A 21,362-nucleotide genomic window follows, 5' to 3' on the forward strand; every position below is an offset into this window, starting at 1 on the left:
AGGATGAGGGGAGTGTCACAGATAGGGCTTTAACATCATTCTTTCTAGCTCTCAGGCCAGCTCTCTACTATTCCCTCTCAGGGTCACCCAGGGTAAATAACCACATAACCAATATGTCAACTCTCATTAAGCCCAATGTAATCTTTCCTCTTAGCCTTCATAAAAATTCTCCTAAAATTTAGAGAATTCTTAAATATAAAATATATAAGATACAAAAATATGAAATAGCCATCCTCTAGGGTCTGCTTCTGTAGACAGGATCCTGTGGGCAAAAGGCTAAGAAAGAGGCAAATGGTGCTAAGAATCACATGAACTTTTAGACCAAACAGAAATGATAACTTAGAAATTGACACTCAAAATGTAAGATCTTTAACCGCTAGCCAACCAGTGGGTATAATAATGAAGGAAATGAATATTAATGCTTAAATTATTGTTTAATAGCTAATATTTATATAGTGCTTCTGCAAAATGCTTTATAAATAACAATATTATCTATCCTTGGTTAAATTGTGTCATGGGGATACTGGACTTTACTCATTGACAGAGGGAGGTAGATGCTATTGTTATACTCATTTTACAGATAGGGAAATTTAGGTAGCCAATGGTTAAATGATTCATCCAAGGTAACATGTCTAATAAGTGTTCTGAGACCTGATTTGAACTTAGGTCTTTCTGACTCAAGGTCTAATGCTCTATCCACTGCATCACTTAGCTGTCTAAAAATGAAATAAGATAGAAGTAATTTGCAGCTTAAAAAAAAAAGGGTAGGCTCATGAATTCATGTAGAAGCAAATAAAGAAGCTGATTTTTATCATGAGTTCAAAAGCAATAAGAAATATTTCCTAGCAACTCAGTTCATTTCATATCACAGTTTTCAAAAGTATAGGGTGTTCCAAAAGCCTGAGTATAATTTTAAGCTATTTGAACTTAAACGTAAACCCTCTATATTAAAACATACATACAAAATAATTATACTTTATGCATCAATACTTTTATAGAAAATATGGAGGTAAGAAAAATTTTATGAAGATTATATTCAGGGAGCAGAGACAAGATGGCAACAAGAGCGGATCATGTCTTAGGTGCTCTCTCATAAATCTTCGAAACTAAGGACTTTAACTAAATTTTCAAGAGACAGAACCCACAGAGGGACCCAATGAGGCAGTTCTCCTACTCAAGGTAACCTGGAAAAGAGCAGAAAGGCTCTGCTCCCGGGGGTTGGAGGGGCGGCCGCCAGAGGGGTGGCCCAGCAGAGCGAAAGAACTTCAGCCTCCTGGAGGCAGCCCCAGGAGCACCAGGCACAAATTGGGGGAAGGGGGAGGGAACCTCTGCCAGAAGGAGCACATGAATCCCAGCCCTCAGGGCACACAACAGAGTAGCAAGCAGCAGCCTGGCCCAGGTAGTCCCAATCCAGAAAAAGAAGCAGGCACAGCCAGTAAGCAGGAGCCCCCAGGGCATGAGCCCATTGAACCTAGGAAAGGGAGTGAGAGAGAGAGAGAGAGAGAGACTACAAAGCTCTGTCCTCTGCCCTGGAACAGGACTCTGAGGCAATGACCACATTCAGATCCTGATCGCAGTCTAAGCCCCCCCCACCTCAGCCCCATGGCAGAGGGGGTCGCATATGGTCATTCACAGACCAGGAGGGAGGACAGAGCCTCACACACTGAGACCCTTGTGGGAGTGTCCCAAAAGCTCAGGAAGCACCCCAAAAACAGGCTTAGGCTGGGAAAATGAGCAGAGAAAAAAAGAGGAATACCATTGAGAAATACATTATCTATGATCCCAAGAAGGATCAATATACTCAGTCTGAAGATGAGGAAGCACAAGTTCCTGCATCTAAAGACTCCAAGAAAAACAGAAATTGGGCTCAGGCTATGACAGAGCTCAAAAAAGACTTTGAAAATCAAATGAGGCAGTTTGAAGAAAAACTGGGGAAAGAAATGAGAGAGATGCAGGAAAAACATGAAAATGAAGTCAGCAGCTTAGTCAAGGAAATCCAAAAGAATGCTGAAGAAAATAGCATGCTAAAAACCAGCTTAGGTCAAATGGATAAAACAGTTCAAAAAGTTATTGAGGAGAAGAATGCAAAATTGGCCAGATGGAAAAGAGATAAGAAAACTCTCTGAGGAAAACAAATCCTTCAGACAAAGAATAGAATTCAGGGAGATTGACGAATTTATGAGAAATCAGGACTCATTACTTCAAAACCAAAAAAATGAAAAATTAGAAGAAAAAGTGAAACATCTCATTGAAAAAACAACTGATATGGAAAACAGATTTAGGAGAGATAATTTAAAAATTATTGGAATACCTGAAAGTCATGATCAGGAAAAGAGCCTTGACATCATTTTCCAAGAATTAGTACAGGAAAATTGCCCTGATATCCTAGCAGCAGAGGGCAAAATAGAAATGGAGAGAATCCACCAATTCCCCCAGAGAAAGAGATCCCAAAAAACCAACCCCCAGGAATATTATAGCCAAGTTCCAGAACTCCCAAGTCAAAGAGAAAAATATTACAAGCGGCCAAAAGGACACAATTCAAATATCATGGAGCTGCAGTCAGGATCACACAGGACTTAGCAGCAACCACATTAAAAGCTCAGAGGGCTTGGAATATAATATACCAGAAGGCAAAAGAGCTTGGAATGCAACCAAGAATCAACTACCCAGCAAAACTGAATGTCCTCTTCCAGGGAAAAAAGATAGGCTTTCAATGAACCAGGGGAATTTCAAATGTTCCTGTTGGAATGGCCAGAGCTGAATAGAAGGTTTGAACTTCAAATACAGGACTCAGGTGAAGCATAGAGATTGGAAGAGAAGGGGAAAATATGAGGGACTTGATGATGAACTGCATGTATTCCTGCATAGAAAAATGACACTGATAATACTCATAAGAACCTTCTCAGTTAATAGAGCAGGTAGAAGGAGCTTTTATAGTTGAAGCACAGCAGGAAGCTGAATTTGAAGAAAAAATATGGTGTAAAAATGGAGTCAATAGAAAAAAAGGGAAATGTAATGGGAGAAAGAAAAAGGAGGGCGGAATAGGCCAAGATATTTCATATAATAAGATTTTTCTTTATTAAAATGAGCTATTTCAATGATATGAAAGGGGGGAAGACAAGGGAGAATGAAGGAATCTTTGCTCTCATCAGAGATGGTTAGGAGAGGAAACAGTATATATACTCAATGGGGTATAGGCATCTGGAATAAGAAGGAGAGGGGGGGAACAGGGGGAAGGCGGGGATGTGAGTGATGGAGGAGAGGATGGACCATGGGGGGTGAGTGGTCAGATATAAAACATTTGCTTTTTTACTTTTTGCAAGGGGCTGGGATTGGATGGCCTGTCCCGGACCATAGGGCCAGGTGGATGCTGGGTCTAAGGGGTGGTATGGGGGCTCAGGCCTTCTTGGCCCCAGGACCAGGGACCTGTTTGCTGCGCCACTCAGCGACCCTAAAGCAGAGTCAGAGTGAAAGGAGAGAGAAAATACAGTACAGGGTAGTGGAGAAATACGAAAGGAGGGAGTTGCGATCAGCAATGGCAATGGTGGAAAAATATGGAAGTAACTTTTGCGATGGACTTATCATAAAGAATGTGACCTACCTGCAACAGAGTTGTTGGTGTTGGAACAAAGACTGAAGCACATTTTTTTTATTATTATTATTATTTGGGGGGCAGGGCAAATGGGGCTGGGTGGCCTGCCTGGGGCCACATAGCAGGGTGATTGTTGGGTGTCTGAGGCCAGATTTGGACCCGGGTGCTCCTGGCTCAAGGGCCAATGCTCTGTCCACCACCCAGCCACCCCTACTATTATTACTATTTTATTTTATTTTGGGTCTCTTTTCTTTTTTTGGTTTTTGCAGGGCAGTGGGGTTGGAGTGTTTTGCATGTCACATGGCTGGGTGATTGTTGGGTGTATGGGGACGGCTATGGGCTCAGGTGCTCCTGGCTTCAGGGCTGGTGCTCCATCCATTGCACCACCTGGCCATACCTACAATTATTACTATTATTTTTTTAATTTTAATTTTAATTTTTTTCTCTCCCCTTTACTTTATCACTCAAGTGAGTCTAGATTTTGGGGGGGAGGGGGTATTTTGTTTACTCTTAAACAAGAATATTTTATTAATGTATAAAAAACATTATTTGTAGAAAATGAGAATATTAAATATTAAAAAATAATATATTTAAATCCTCCAAATTAACTTAACATATCCTTAAACAATGAGAAATTTCAATTATAACGATGGATATGGTAGAATTCAAGAAAAATATATTGGGAATTTCGTTCAAGAATTAAGAAAACAGAAGAAACCAAACACTTGCAAACTTTTAATGTCAGAGGAGTCATAAGGCATTGGATTTAGGAAGTACCAAATGCCATTTGCTAGAATCAATCCTAGTTTGTTGTTTCTGTAATCAGATCACTGACTTATTAGAGCAAATACCAAAATCAAATCAGAGAATAAAAATAATAATTTGCATCACTGGGGCAATTTTAACCTGGCCTAACAAGATGACAATGAAAAATAGGTAATAAATAAAATGAAATACATTATCACAGATTATTTCCATGTTCAAGAGTTAACTGTTGTAACTCAGTCCCAATAATGAAAAAAAAAAAAGATTGTGCCCCAACCAAATATTGCAAGTCCTACAAAGGGTGGTAGAAAATAAAGAAAAGGAAAAACAAGTTCTCAAAGACTTTGATGAGAGTCCCAGGAAAGAACAGCAACTGGGCATAAAACAAAAAGGTTCTCTGAAGATTCCTGTAATCCAGGTTTTAGGCTTCAGTCAGGAGAGCCACCATACCTGATGCGGCTCAGATGCAGATTTGCTATATTTGAAAGTGGCAATGAAGAAAACTAAAATGGAAAAGAGTAAATGAAGTCTTCACACTGGGTGGCAAAGTAGAGGCAACACATCTTAGGAAAAAAGTGCAAGAAAAGCATGGAGAAAAATCTCAGACCTTATTATTAACCCCAAGAAGGCTAATGAGACAACATTAATGACCTCTGACCCTCATTCTACTTTTTCACTGCTACCAAATTTTAATGAGAATGATTTACACTCACACACATGCCAACTCATATTTCAAATAAAATATCCTAGAAATTTCTCAAACACTCTACCTCTGGTCACTTCTGGGGCAAAGCCAAGATGGCAGCATGAAGCTCGCATGGACCCAGAGCTTTTCCCTATACCATGTCAAATGAAGCATCTACACACACATTAAAGGTACAGATCCTACCAAAAGAAAATATCAATACAAGTTCTGAACTGTAGGCATTGTAGAGGATTTTGAGTGAAGGTCTGTCTCTTCAGGGGGAAAGGGTAAGTAAGCCCAACTAGGCAGGAGAGTGGGAAAGCTAGTGGGAGGTTTTTAGCCACAGTGCTATCCAGGTCCTGGCAGCTAGACAAAAAACCAATATGGAGGGTCCCATCCCCAATAAAGTCTAAATCCTGGGAACACTAGGGCAAAAGGCAAGACTAAGCTGGGAACAAACTACTACACAGACAGAGCCTGGACATAAAGGAGGAAACAAACCTCTGCATAGCTTAGGGCCAGGGATGCATAGGCAATATCTTAAGTCAGTGATGAGCCAGGGATATAACCCCATCTCCTGCACAATAAGCTCAAGACTATGCTCCCTATACCCAAGGGGCAGAGCTCAATAATACAAATGAGAAAAAGAAATAAAAAGCACTAACCATAGAAAACTACTATGTGGATAGAGATGTCATCTCAGAAGAAGAAAGCAGTGACAATTTACCTCCAGGGGAAGTCATGAATTGAACTCAAACCCAAAACCTCATAGAAGAGCTTAAAAAGGAATTAAAAACCAAAGAAGAAAGCAAGAAGAAAAATAAAAATGAAATGAAAGTCATGCAGGAAAATTATGAAAAGATGACCAAAGAAATCAACTCCTTTAAAAGTAAAATTAACCAAATGGGAAAAAGAATATAAAGCTTCAAAATATAAAAGCAATCACGTGGAAAAGGAAAGAAACATCTAAAACTCAAAATGAACCAACTGAAAAAAGGGAATGTACATCAACAAAAAAAGTAAAATTAAGCAATTGGAAAAGAAAACATAAACGCTAAACAGAAGAAAATAAAACCCTAAAAATTAGAATTGGACAAACAGAAACTAATGAATGTATGAGATACCAAGATTCCATCAAACAATCAAAAGGCTAAAAAAACTGAAGAAAACAAACACCTGGAAAATAGATCCAGGAGAGATAACTGACAAATTATTGGTCTACTAGAAAGCCTAGATCAAAAAAAAAAAAAAAAAAAAAGCCTGGACTATATCTTTCAGAAAGTCATTAAGGAAAAGGAGAAAATACTGCAAGTAGTCAAAAAGAAGCAATTTAAATACAATGGCAGCACAATCAGAATTACACAGGAAAGTTTCAAAATGAAAGGATCAGAAAACCTGGAATCTATTTCAGGGAGCAATGGATCTTGGATTACAACTAAGAATTTACTACCCTGCAAAATTCAGCATAGTCTCTCAAGGGGAAAGATGAATATTCAATGAAATAGAGGACTTCCAAAATTTTCTGATAAGAAGATCAGAATTTGATTTTGAAATACAAGATTTAAAAGAAGCATAAAAAGCTAAACAGAAAGAAGAAGAAAAACAAATGCTAGTCAAGAACAAGGGAAGCATCATTTGTAACTCTTGAGAACTGTATCTCTGATAGGATAAAGTATTGAATATATGGGGTATGGTTGGTTCTTTTCCTTCCTTATGGAACGAGACCAAAATGACATCACTATGTTTGAGACAAATTATAGAGCATCTGGCTGAAAAATTTGGGATATTTACTCTAAAACCTATGTGTCTCGAGTTTCTTTTGAGTCACTTTAACTCTGCTTTGTTCATAGAGCTCAGTACATTCTCTAATGAGGGCATTATATGCTGGTTGGTCCTGTGACATGTCTTCCATGACTTACAATCAATTGTAAAGTTCTTAAGAGAGAGATCTTCAGGATGTCTCAGTACTTAGGAGTACTTAGAGGCCCTATTTATGATGAAATCAGAAGTGACATTAGTAAATTCTTAGAGGTTTGTAGTACAATAGGGGTAGAGAGTGGGGAGTGTATTTAGAAAGACTGGACATAAAGAGATTAGGAAATGATACTACCTTAATTCATACTTTAGTTAACAAGTTAGTTAACAACTATCATGCCTGAGGTACTAAAGGGACAAAGGGAGAAGGTGTACTTAGAGGGACTGGACATGAAAACATCATTAAGAGTTTTTGCTTTTACTTGATACTTTGGCTACAATTGAAGGGAGTATGGGGCAGGGTAAAAAATGGTTCACAAAATGACTTGGCTTTGCATGAAGTTTTGGCTCATCAGGATTGGGTGTCCTTGGAGGATACTTGAAAAGGGGTTAAGGGATAAATAAATTTTAATTTGATGTGATTCATGACTTGAGAATTATTTCTAATGAGACAGAAGAAGGGAAAGTACTTAGTGACTATGAGGCAACTCTCCTTATCAATCAACTTTTGAGAATAGTATTTCTATCAGGCCAGGTAAAAGGAGTATATTTTGACAAAGAGGATGCAAGCACAAGACAAGGTTAAAACAATAAATACGTAAAAAGAAGTACTATACTAGGAGAAGGTTAGGCATTAGTGGATAAATAACACCAGGTGAAGATGCAATAGAGGGAAAGAAGAGAGGGTGTGAACGAGTAATTTCTACTCAAAGATTTATAGCCCAGAGAAGGAATAACATATATTCCCAACTGGGTTTAAAAATTCTATCCTACCCTATGGGGAAGTAAGGGGAGGGAAGGGAGAGAAAAGGGAGGAGGGGACTGATAAAAGGGAAGAAGACTAAGGGATAAGTGAAAGCAAATTTAAAATTAAAAGAAAAGCTAAATGGGAATGGGAATAAAACATTAGTGAGGAGGAATAAGGGGAAAGGAAAAAGAAAAGTATGATGAGGAAAGAAAGCATGGACAAAAAATAGAGAAATAGTAATCTTAACTAAATGTGAATGGAGGGGGCAGCTAGGTGGCGCAGTGGATAGAACACTGGCCCTGGAGTCAGGTGGAGTTCAAATCCGACCTCAGACACTTAATAATTACCTAGCTGAAGGGGGTAGCTAGGTGGCGTAGTGGATAACACACTGGCCCTGGAGTCAGCAGTACCCGGGTTCAAATCCGGTCTCAGACACTTAGTAATTACCTAACTGTGTGGCCTTGGGCAAGCCATTTAACCCCATTGCCTTGCAAAAATCTAAAATACAAACAAACAAACAAATAAATAAATAATGTGAATGGAATGAAATCCAACCATTATGGAGAGCAATATGGAACTATGCCCAAAGAGCAATAAAACTGATCATCCCTTTGACTTGCAATATCAATACTAGGCCTATAACCAGAAGAAATAAAAAAAAAAAAAAAATCAGAATCCTACAATAATTTGTTTACAAGAAACACATCTGAAACAGAGAGATTCACACAGGGTAAAGGTAAGAGGATGGAGCAAAATAGCTCTCATTAAAAGTAATAAGGAAGGAAACTACATGGTCTTAAAAGGCACCATAGGCAATGAAGTTATATCATTATTAAAAATTTATGCACCTAATAGTATAGCATCCAAATTCTTAGCAAATTCTTTTTTTTTTAGGTTTTTGCAAGGCAAATAGGGTTAAGTGATTTGCCCAAGGCCACACAGCTAGGTAATTACTAAGTGTCTGAGGCCGGATTTGAACCCGGGTACTCCTGGTTCCAGGGCCAGTGCTCTATCCACTGTGCCACCTAGCTGCCCCAGCAAATTCTTAGAAGAAAAACTGAATAAATTACAAGACATGGAAAGCAAAACTATAAAAACAGTTCTATCAGAACTAGATAAATCTAACAACAAAATAAATAAGGACAAATTTAAGAAGTGAATAAAACTATAAAAACTTAGATACAATAGACCTCTCAAGAAAACTGAATGGGGGTAGAAAAGAATATACCTTTTTCTCTACAATACACGGCACTTATACCAAAACTGAAAATGTACCAGGGCACAAACATCTTACAATCAAATATAAAAAGGTTGAAATAATAAATGTGTCTAATGCATGATGCAATGCAACAAATCATAGAAATAATCATTTCATCCAAGAAAATGACAACAATGAGACATCAAATCAGGTTACAGGCAAAGCAGTTTTTAGGTGAAATTTTATCTCTCTAAATACTTAAATGAATAAAACAGAAAGAGGAGATCAATGAATTGGGTATTTAAAAACTAGAAAAAAGAACCAATTAAAGATCTCCAATTAACTATCAAATTATAAATTCCAAAAATCAAAGAAAAGATTAATAAAATTGAAAACAAGAAAACCACTTATCTAATAAATAAAACTTAAGAGTTGGTTTTATGAAAAAACAATAAAAAGTTTAATCTGTTAATCCGATTTTAAAAAAAGAAAAATACCAAATTACTAGTATCAAAAATGAAAAAAGGTGAACTCACCACCAATGAGAAGAACATTAAAGAGATAATTTGGAGCTATTCTGCCTGTGTGCCAATAAATTTGATAACCTGAGTGAAATTAATGAACATTTATAAAATTATAAAGTATGTAAATTAACAGATGAGGAAATAAAATATTTAAATAATCCTATTTCAGAAAAAGAAATTGACAAAACTATCTGTAAACTTCCTAAGAAAGTCTCCAGGTCCAGAGGGATTTACAAGTGAATTCTACCAAACATTTAAGCAACAATTAACTCCAATTCTACACAAACTATTCAAAAAAAGTAGTTCTGCCAAATTCCTTTTATGATACCAATATGATGTTGACACCCAAACCAGGAAGAATCAAAACAGACAAAGAAAATTATAGACTAATCTTCCTAATGAACATTGATGCAAAACTCTGAAATAAAATTTTAGCAAAAGAGATTATAGCAAATTATTACCAGGATTATACACCACGATCAGGTAGGATTTATAAGAGGTATAGAGATGGTTGTGATAAAGGTCTCTTTTCTAAAATAAATAGAGAATTGAATCAAATTTATAAGATTACAAGTTATTCCCCAATTGATAAATGGTCAAAGAAAATGAACAGGCAATTTTTCAAATGAAGAAATAAAAAAAAAAATATATATATATATATATAAATATAGGGAAAAAAACACTCCAAATCATTACTGACTAGAGGAATGCAAATTAAAACAACTATGAGGTTACACCTCACACTTTTCAGATTGGCTAAGGTAACAAAAAGGGAAAATGATCAGTGTTGAAGAGTGTGTGGGAAGATTGGGACATTAATGCATTGTTAGTGAAGTTATGAACTAATCTAACCATTATGGAGAGCAATATGGAACTATGCCCAAAGAGCAATAAAATTGATCATACCCTTTGACCTAAGCAATACCAATACTAGGCGTATAACCAGAAGAAATAAAAGAATGGGAAAAGTCCCACGTATATAACCAGAAGAAATAAAAGAATGGGAAAAGTCCCACGTACTCCTAAATATTCATAGCAACTCTTTGTAGTGGCAAATAATTAGAAATTGAAGACATGCTCATCTTTGGGGAATTGCTGAACAAGTTATGGTATATGTGCTACATATAAATGCTAGAGTACTATTGTTCTATAAGAAATCACAAATGGTCAGCCTCTAGAGAAGCATGGAAAGAGTTACAGGAATTGATGTTCAGTGAAGCGAGCAGGAACCAAGAACCAAGAGAACACTGTACACATTAAACAACAATATTGTGAGCTGATCAGCTTTGATGGATGTAGCCCCTCTCAAAAGTTAAGACAACCCTGGGAGACCTGTTTTATTTGTTTTGTTTTTTAGGTTTTTGCAAAGCAAATGGGGTTAAGTGGCTTGCCCAAGGCCACACAGCTAGGTAATTATTAAGTGTCTGAGACCGGATTTGAACCCAGGTACTCCTGACTCCAAGGCCGGTGCTTTATCCATTACGCCACCTAGCGGCCCCTGACCTGTTTTATTTGAAGAAATAAATCCAAAGAAAAAAAACCTACAGAATCTGAATAAACACTGTTCACTTTTTTTAAAATTTCTCTTATGTTTTCCCTTCTTATCCCATGGTTTTCTTTCTTTTCCCTTAGTCTTAATTCCTCATACAGAAAATGACTAGTAAACAGTTAAACACAAATGTACATGAACAACTTCACCAGACTGCTTGCTGTTGGGGGGTGGGGGGAATGAAAGAAAATTGTGTAACTTATAAATTTGCATGTGGATGAATGTTGAAAAACTTTCATAACTTGGAATTGCGAAAATAAAATATCAATAAAAACACTGTATCTATAGAGCAAATTTCATTAACTTTTCAACAAAACCACCCTCATCCTCCAAATCTTCCCATTCCCACTGAAAATACCTCTATTCCTCCAGGGTCCCAGGTTTGTTACCATGTCATTGCCTTTGCACCCTCAATCACCTTTATCCCACATATTCAATCCATTTGCCAAATCTTGCTGAATTTACTTCTATCAATACTCCATTTCTACTCTCATACAGCCAGTCACCATCTTAGTTCAGGATCACACATATTGGCAAGAATAATGCAAAGGTCTAATTTGTCTCCCTGTCACAAGCCTCTCCCTCATTCTAACATCCCATGTGCTGAAATAGTTTTCCTTTTCTATATTACTCACTACCCAATAAAACTATAATGCTTCCGAGCTACCTATGGGACAAAATATAATAAACTTAGCTTTCCAGACAACTCACATTACTACCCTTCATGTATTCTATGGATGGTCCAAAGTGTTCATCACATCATCACATAACAGTACTCAATCTTTTGTTTCCACATTTTTTTACTTATTCACCCCCATTATACTCCCCTCATCTCCACTTAAAAGAACCCCCTTCCTTCCTCAAAACAGAGCTCACACATCACTTTCTAAGTCTTTACTAAATAACCCCTTCCCCAAATGCTAGTATCTTCCCATCTATAACGTCTGGGTGCTGAGTTATAAATGTGTTCTTTATATATTAAGATATGTACATATTGTCTCCAGTAGTAGAACATAAGCTTACTAAGAACACAGGATTATTTCATTTTTTTTTCCTCTATCTCCAGCAGCTAAAACAGCACCTGGAACATTGTAGGGTTGGGTTTTTTTTGTTTTGTTTTGTTTTTTAGGTTTTTGCAAGGCAAATGGGGTTAAGTGGCTTGCCCAAGGCCACACAGCTAGGTAATTATTAAGTGTCTGAGGCCACATTTGAATTCAGGTACTCCTGACTCCAGGGCCAGTGCTCTATCCACTGCGCCACCTAGCCACCACCCATTGTAGGTTTTTAATAAATAACTTGATGATTACAACTTCTCTATCCTTTGGTAGATATTCACGCATTAAAACCAAAATATCCTGGTTATAACATGACAGTCAACAATATGGTGATGATCCTCTCAATTTCACCAGGGTAATCCCAAAATAACAGATATACAACATATGACCTGCAAGAATTCAAGGTTTCTCCACATTGGTGGTACCAACTAAAGTATACACTCCACTAAAGAGCTTTTAAGAATTGTGGGTCATCACAGTACTATTAAATATATGAAACATACCAACATTCTAGATGTTAAAAATGACAGATCTTTTAAATACACAAAATAAGGATAATGATTAGTTCTGGGATTTCAATGGTACAAGGAGGTCCCAGGGAATAGATCCTCACCTTCTTTGCTACTGGGTTTTGGAAAACTGCCTGGAACATTGTGCAACCAAGTGTTTTGCCCAAAATCACAAAGCAGTATACAACACTAAGTAACAATTACACATCAATACTAAAGAAAATATTGACCTCATTTCAACCACTATCCCCACAATAAAAGCATACAAGTGTGACAGGCTAGATATTAGACCTGTGCTCTAACCTCTAATGGATATGTAGTACACTGGAATGGAAAAAGACTAAGAACAGGAATCAAGAAATGGAACTGTGAATCTGAGACTCCTATAGTTCTCTGACATTTGAATAGAACTGCAACCTCAATGATAAGGGGGAATTTTCCAGATCTCAAACCAAAAAAAAAAAATGCAGGTTCATATTCTCCAAGAATAATTTTTAAAGGGATCTTTGAAAACACCCTTCATAAATATCTAAATGTCTGTGACATAAAATCCTAACAAGTAATTGCTGACCTAAGTTCTATAGCCCTCATCCTCTATCTGAATTTTTTTAAATGTCCTTTATAAAAATCACACATTCTCAGTCATCCACTTTACATGACTCCTTTTGGCTGAGAGATGAAGTTAAACACAAATTCTAAAACCATTAAGAAAAATATATTTAGGGGCGGCTAGGTGGCGCAGTGGATAAAGCACCGGCCCTGGAGTCAGGAGTACCTGGGTTCAAATCCGGTCTCAGACAATTAATAATTACCTAGCTGTGTGGCCTTGGCCAAGCCACTTAACCCCATTTGCCTTGCAAAAACCTAAAAAAAAAATTTTATATATATATATATATATAGATATATAGATATAGATATATAGATAGATAGATATAGATATATATATATTATATATATATTATATATTTTTAGCAAATATAGGACATATTATGAAGAGTTAAGTTGCCTGTAAATGAGTAATAAATTCAAGAACATGATGAATTCATATAAGAGAATGAATAGTAGTTATACTATTTCTCGGCTACTTAAATTTAAATTATATAAACTATTCATTTATTTCTGTGGTCAAAATACTTCTATATTTTGATATTAACTCCAACTCTTTATAAATTAGTTTTTTAAGAAAATCTTGGGCAGCTAGATGGAGCACTGGATAAGAGTGCTAAACCTGGAGTCCGGAAAAACCTAAGTTCAAATCCCTCCTCAAACATTTACTAGCTAGTTGTATGACCCAGGCAAGTCACTTAACCTTGTCTGCCTCAGTTTCTTCATCTCTAAAATAGTGTAAAAAAAAGAAATGGTAAACCACTTCTATATCTTTGCCAAGATTTAACTTCAAATGGGAGTTAACAAAGTCAAACATGACTGAAATAACAACAAAAAAGATATCTTAAAGAAAAAAAAAATTGAAAAATCAATGATGTGAAAATTTCACAGTAGTTTTGGCTAAAAACAAATTCTGATATGAAAACTTCATGCCAGAAAAATTTATTGAAAGGCTGTATCATGGGTAAGGTAAAACTGTAAAGGTAAAATTTTATAAGATTTTTCACAAATAAAACTAAAAATCTTAAAATTAGAAGGGAAAAAGGTACCTAGAAAAATATTTGCAGCAAATTTCTCTGATGGAGGTCTCATATCAAAGACATAAAAAAATTAATGCAGATTGAATAAGAGAGTCATTTCTAATAGCTAAATATGGTCAGAGATTATGAATCAACAGTTGTTAAAAGAAAAATTCCATGTTATGTTAAAATTATATGGAAAACTCCCATTTATTAATAATCAAATAAATGCAAGTTACAAAACAGATTAGAAAAGATGACAAAAAAAGGAACAGATATTGGAAAGAGTTTCAAGAAAATAGGCACATTTAGTGCACTATTAAGGGAATGTGAACTGGTTTAGCCATTCTAAGAAAGCAACTTGGCACTACGCCCTCAAAATCACTGAACTGTACATACTCTTTAACCCAGCCAGACCACTACTAGGCCTACAAATCAAAGAGATCAAACAAAGAGGAAAAGGTCCAATATACACAAAAATATCTTTAGAAGTTTTTTCATAATAACCTCAAACAGGAAACTAAGAGAATTGCCAACTACTGAGGAATAGCTACAGAAATTAGAATTATTAGAATATTTACTATAGTTGTAAAAATGAAGAGTTTATGGAAATTTTAAAGACTTTTCTAAACTGATATAAAATGAAATATGCAAAACTAGGAGAATAACTTCTATAGTAACAACACTATAACAAAAAACAACTCTGAAAGATTTTACTAGTGATTAATACAATAATAAACCAATGGTAAATCAAAGGACTAAAGATGAAACACACTATCTTCTGCCAAAGAGTTCATGGACTTAAAATGCATAATGTGATATGTCTTTTTTGACATGTCTGATGTTGGAATTTGATTTGCAGAACTACACATATCTGTTATAAAAGTTTTCTTTTCCTTTTTATTGTTCAATATGTGCAGAGGTGAAGGAAGGAAAGAACTAAATGCTTGTGAAAAGGAGTAATTTTTTAAACTTTACCTGTTTTTGAGGGTCAGCATTTGTTTCTGATGATTTATTTACATCCTTCAGAAAAATTATTTCATTTTCACTTAGATTGCAGAAGTGGATAGAATTCAGAAGATCTGGGAGTTCCAGAGAAATTGTAGTTAAATCCTAATTTTAAAAGCAAACAGAAAAAAGATATGAAACAATGTTTAATTTGACCCCAAATTTCATAAAAACTATATAGATATATTTAAAAAGGTATTTTATAATATAAAGATAAAATATGAAATAAGTAAACTAGTTAAAATCTATGTATGGAAAACCAATTTTCAAAGAATCAAAAAATAAACACTAATTTTTTATCTTTACTACCTAGTGCTTATAGAATAAAGCTAACAACAGTCTGATATCAACAGGTAAAATTATTTATGAGAGGTAACATGGAGTATTGGAGAGGGCACTTAAAGTGAGGAAGATCTCAGTTCAAATGAAATCTGAAACTTAACACATGTGACCCTAGTCAATCAAGCACCAGGAATTTAAGTGCTTATTTTAACCCAGGGTGCTATATTCTGTACAAAGAATGAAATAATCCCTACTTTCAATTCGCTTACATTCTAATATAGGAAATAAATACATACAAAAATATTTATAGCATACACATTAAATTTATATGTTACATATATTTCCACAAGTTCAGAGCAGCTCTGACATCACAAAAGAAAGCCCAAAGTTAACCCAAAATCAGTAACTGCAAATTCAAAAGAATGTGCATATATAGTATATGCAGGCTAATTTGCTTTGTTATAACTTAAATGGCATACAAAAAGCATAACTATTTGAGTAATTCCTTCATTGTAATCCTAACAAAAATTATTCTAAACTAAATCAGGTCAAATATATGAAAATGGATAATTGATCTTATAAAATTAATATTATATACTTACACTAATTAAATTGACAAAATGTGTAAGACTGAGACAAAATTTGTTATCAAAACCACCTTTTTAAAAAACCACAATTTCACCTTCCCACCAATTTGCAGTGAAGAGGAGAAATAAGCTTGTGGTATTAGGATTACTTTTGTGAATACTGTGATTAATATTACTATGACTTCTTTTTCCATGACAGGAAAATTCAAATGAACATGTTAAAAGTACAGAACTTCCAAAGCATTCTCAGACCTTAAAAAAAAATAAAGTTTAAATTTGAAGAATTATAAATAATGGTGTACTATAATGATAGCAAAATATTCATAATATCATAAGGTTTGTTGGTATGATTTATGACGGTTCCTTTTTCACATTTCACATTCTAATTTACCTGTATCTGATCAGTATCTGTTTCTTCATTGAATCCTAGAAAGTTAACCTGAAAAAAATAACAACAAAATTCTGCCAAGCTGAAATTTTCCTAATTGTAATATCAAGACAAGTGGGTAAAACTTAAAAGTAGATTAGAAACCCATTAAGCAGAAAAATTTTAATTGCTAACTGTAATACAATGATTTTTCAAATATGATTCTGAATGTCTTATACCACAATCTTAGATTTAAAACAGAAGAATCCAAGATGACTATTATTTTATGAACATTAAAGGATCAAGTTACTAGGCAATACTGAGTAAAACTTTAAACTCCTACATGGTTTTACAAAAAGTCTCTTAAGAACACACTCTTCCCCTTCAACAGAATGAGGAAAAAAAGGAGATTCATTTTCTCCTCTTTCCTCATTTTGTCCAGCTCTCTAATCAAATTAATTACTGACTAAAACACAGTCTTATACAAATTGAATTGCCTCTTTCCAGAGGGATTTCACAATTGGACTGCTTCTTCTTACTGGCCCTCCAGTAAGAACAAAATGATCTTCTTCTTTCTTAAAATTTCTAGGCTGGGGGTGGCTAGGTGGCACAGTGGATAAAGCACTGCCCTGGAGTCAGGAGTACCTGGGTTCAAATCCGGTCTCAGACACTTAATAATTACCTAGCTGTGTGGCCTTGGGCAACCACTTAACCCCCATTTTTGCCTTAAAAAAAACCTAAAATAAAATTTTCTAGGCTGGCCCTTCCAACATCAACAGTTTGGTTCAACAGTCTTGTTAAGGTCTCCCTCCACTTTGGCTATTAGGCAGAGTATGTACCAGGTTTTCTTTTGCATCAAGCTGTTCATTTTAGCTAAGGTCCAGATTTGGAGAAAAAAAAATCTTGATAATTACTTGATGTTAAGTTACTTTTACTATTTCAGTTACTATGAAACAGCCTGGCCTGCTGGATCAATGGTCAGCAAGATATGGGTGAAAATTTAGCTACAGATATATATGTATGCATATGTTCACATGTGTGTGCACATATTTAAGTATGCATATTATAGATGCATGTATATCATATATATATGTATATATGTATGTATATGTGTATGTGTGTTTGTGGGTATGTATCCTCGCTGTGACTGTGGGAATATCTCTTAGTCCCACAGTATCCCAAGCAATTCTCTACAATTCTCAGAGTTTGCCAATGTGAATCAGTGCAAGGAATTTCCATACTAGGAATTCCTTACACTGATAAAAATCAATTATTCACTGTCAGATACTACTATTAGTGAAAAATTCATTTTTTATATAGACTTAAAATTGAAAACACTTGAAGAGATATACTGCAAAAGAATGACCCATCTTAAACTTTTTTTTCAATAGGATGACAATATTAAAAAGCAGCACAATTCTCAATGATTTACAAACAATTCTTTTTTATTAACTTCTTACAGAAAGGAAAGACCTAATTTAATCTTCTATGGTCTCACTCAAAAAACATTTTTCTAGTATTTAATGCTAGATTCAGCAGAGATGACTTAAAAAAATAATTCAATCTTTTCTTGTGTCCACCTAATATTTAGAAAGTAGCAATGTCAAACCTCAATCATATTGGTTTGTTCCTCGGACTTTAAGTATTCCTCTACTGACACACTGCATAATTCCTTCTGGCTCTGTAACAAAGACTTCATAGACCGGAGTACACTTTCAATGAAGCTCTGAAAGGAAATCATATATTTTATTAAAAAATGAATGAATTAATCCATAAAAACATTCTGACTAGATATTACTTTATTAAATATTTACTGAACACTGAGTACAAGGTGCTCAATACTAAGTGCTATGGGAAAATAATGGGAGAAAAAAGATCTCTGTCATCAAGATACCAACAATCAAGGGCAGAAGAAGAAAGATGTGTATACTTAACCATAATATGAAGCAACATAACAACAATAAGAGCTAAGCATAGATAGTTTTAAGACTTCAAAATCTTCCATGTGTGTCATCTCATTTGATTTTTACAACAATCTGTGAGGTCGGTGCTATCCCTCTTTTATAGATGACAAAACTGATAATGAGAGCATTTAAGTGGTTTGTCCAGGGTTACACATCTAGAAAATGCTTGAAGGAGAATTTGAACTCAGGTCTTGTTGCCTCCAAGTCCAGAATTTTTAATCACCTAATATTTGCTGGGCACTCTGCTGGACATAGAGAATTTTTTTTAAAAGTTCTGTTCTATAGAATTTAAATTAGATTGAGACAAAAATGGTCTAAGAAAAGGAATTAGGCGTGCTCAGAGTTTTCAATTATGGATCCTGGTTTGCATTACGTATGCCATTGGATCTAAAATGGTTCTGAAAGAGAAAGTGAAGCTGATGACTTTGCACAAGCCCAAATCCAATTGACTTGAAAATTATGGTATCACCTCCCTGATGTCATGGTTCTCTTCAAGAAAGAAAGATAAACACCAAACTGTGAGTAGTATGAGCTGCCCTACAGAGATCCAACTTGCCAGTTCCAGTTGGTAATGCAGTGGCTTCCTTCCTTTCTCTGTTCTTTCCCCTGTCTCCACTGCCCTTTCCTCTGTTTTCCTCCTTCCTTTGCAAAATGAGCAAGTTCATGATATTTCTAGGGAAGAACTGCTAAAAGCTTCTGATAGTTCAGATATAGTAGATGAAAAAGAAGGTAGGCATAGAGGATGTCAAAGTTTCTAGTGGAAGGGATCTATATTAGTATTATTGATAAGAATGCTGGGAAGGCATTATGGTTTGGTAGGAGAATAGAAGTAATATTATTTTGAGCAAATTGAATTTCAGGTGATAGCAGGAATTCAAGGAAATGCTGAAAGTATAGAATTAAGAGTAATCTACAAAAGGGAGGCAAAAAATGTTTTGTCCTTCATTCTCGAAGAAGACCATGACAACAGGAAGGTGCTGCCATGACAAGTATATGAACTGGATTTGAGTGAAAGGATGCTGTGCTAAGTCACCAGCCTCACTCACTTTCTCCTCCAGAATCATCTGGGTCCAGTGCCCAGATATGACTCAGGGCAACTGAGATGCCCTGGATGCAAGGCAATCAAAAAAAGAAATCAACATATTGGGGAAGTATAATTAATAGTTGGAAAAAAGGAAAAAAAAACTACTGCAGAGAAACAAAAATGTCATAGAAGTAAAAGAACCAGGACAGTGTAATGTCATATAAGACAAGGAAGTAGACTTTTCCAAGAAGTTGGGCATTTCAGTTCAATTTATATATAAAAAAAATTTTACTAATAACTGAAAATAGGCTAGCCCTATTCCTCTCCCCCGAGAAAATTTCAAGCAGAGGCTAAATGTCCATTTCTTGAGGATATCATAGAGTAATTTAATATAATAGGAAACAGGGGTGGATCTATAAGGTTGCTTCTAAAACTGACATTTATGATTCTATCAAATGAAGGATAATTGACAATGTTAAATGATTCAAAAAGGAGAAAGATGATTGAGAAAAGGTCAAAGGATTCAGATAACCTCAAATGACTTAACTGGCATGCAAATGTTTACATTTTTCAATTTAAAGTGTCATATAATTTCTCTATAATAATAGTTGGAAGTGATTTTTAACAGACTATGATTTCATTAAGGAATATACAACTCCTAGTGAGGGAGATCCCTCTGCCAAAGCAGATCCCTAACTGTTGTGCACCTTCAAGTCTTAAGTAACTCTCTGAAACAGAGAAGTAACCTCAGAATCACACAACATGAGTGTGTCCAAGGCAGAATTTGAACCTAGATCTTTCTGACTCCAAAAACAGCTATCAACTACACCTAACTGCTTCTAGAATGAAATGAAAGAGACTTTCATAAGAGACATACATAAACAGTTTGTAACAGAACAGAACAGAAGAAGCAGGTCTTCCTGATTTCAGGCCTAGCTCTCACTTAAGACATTTGTTAAGAACAGGAAGACTGAAAATATAAACAATTTTAACAGATCAAAGATTCTAAAAGCTTGCATTAAAAGAAACAAAAATCGGATCACAGCTAGAAAAATTCTTTAAGGATAGAGAAAATGTATGTATGACTGAATAACAACTTTTATAAAGAACTTTGTTGTTGTTCAGCCTTCAAAGAGTACCAATGACATCACAGGGTGATATCTGACTTGAATATAAATTAGATTTAAGTGAGGAAAAGTTGTACAAGCTATCAGTTTAATTTTTTTTTCCCAGTCATCATAGTCCAATGCAAGACAAAATTTAAGACAACTCGCTTTGGCCTGGGATGCAGTGGATGATGTTGGCATCTTTGTTGTCTAACCAAGCTCTAAGCTTTCCACAGTGCCTGCTTCAGCTGCCTTCTTGGATGGTGGAACAAATTATTCTCTTCTGCCCATTTGGCTGGAGGAAAGTTTTTTATGCTTGGGACAGACATTCCCCGATTCACAATGACCCTAATGTAGTCTAAAGAACTTCAGAAATGGCAAGCTATTATTAGAAACAGTTTTGGTTTAGTGAGCTAACTAGATTTGTAATCAGAAGGTGTGAGTCTCTTTATCCAGTTCTGTCACTTGCCATCTCCAAACCTAAGATTCCTTATCTATAAATTATGCATGAGAGGGTATCATAAAAATAACAGCTAATGGTCTTAATTTTCATGAAGCAACAAAGAAAACAAAGAAGAAAGAATTAAAATCTTTTTAAAAAAAATCTACCAACAACAAAGTTCACTGTTTTGAATATCCTTTGTATTTCCACCTTTCCCCCTATTCATGAAGAAAATAAAAGGTTGATTATAACTTTAATAAAGTTATCTGTTACTTTATAATTCTGGCCCTACTGACACCAAAACACAATAGTAATGTGAAATTATAAATTCTTTGAATTACAAAGAATTTGTTCAAAA

General features: G+C 35.2%; 1 protein-coding gene across 4 annotated transcripts in view; it reads right to left on the bottom strand.

Moving 5' to 3' along the window:
• The window catches only part of AKAP11 (A-kinase anchoring protein 11), a 92,869-nt gene that overhangs the window by 27,124 nt on the left and 44,383 nt on the right, over positions 1-21,362 (bottom strand). For all 4 annotated transcript variants that reach the window (XM_074191731.1, XM_074191733.1, XM_074191729.1 and 1 more), the window contains exons 5-7: positions 18,078-18,194; positions 16,493-16,540; positions 15,203-15,337 (exon numbers count right to left, since the gene is read on the bottom strand). In XM_074191731.1, coding sequence (XP_074047832.1) covers positions 15,203-15,337; positions 16,493-16,540; positions 18,078-18,194 — 300 coding nt within the window. The remainder of the gene's footprint in view (positions 1-15,202; positions 15,338-16,492; positions 16,541-18,077; positions 18,195-21,362) is intronic.

The sequence above is a fragment of the Macrotis lagotis genome, chromosome 6, assembly GCF_037893015.1.
Source record: "Macrotis lagotis isolate mMagLag1 chromosome 6, bilby.v1.9.chrom.fasta, whole genome shotgun sequence".
NCBI lineage: Eukaryota > Metazoa > Chordata > Mammalia > Peramelemorphia > Peramelidae > Macrotis > Macrotis lagotis.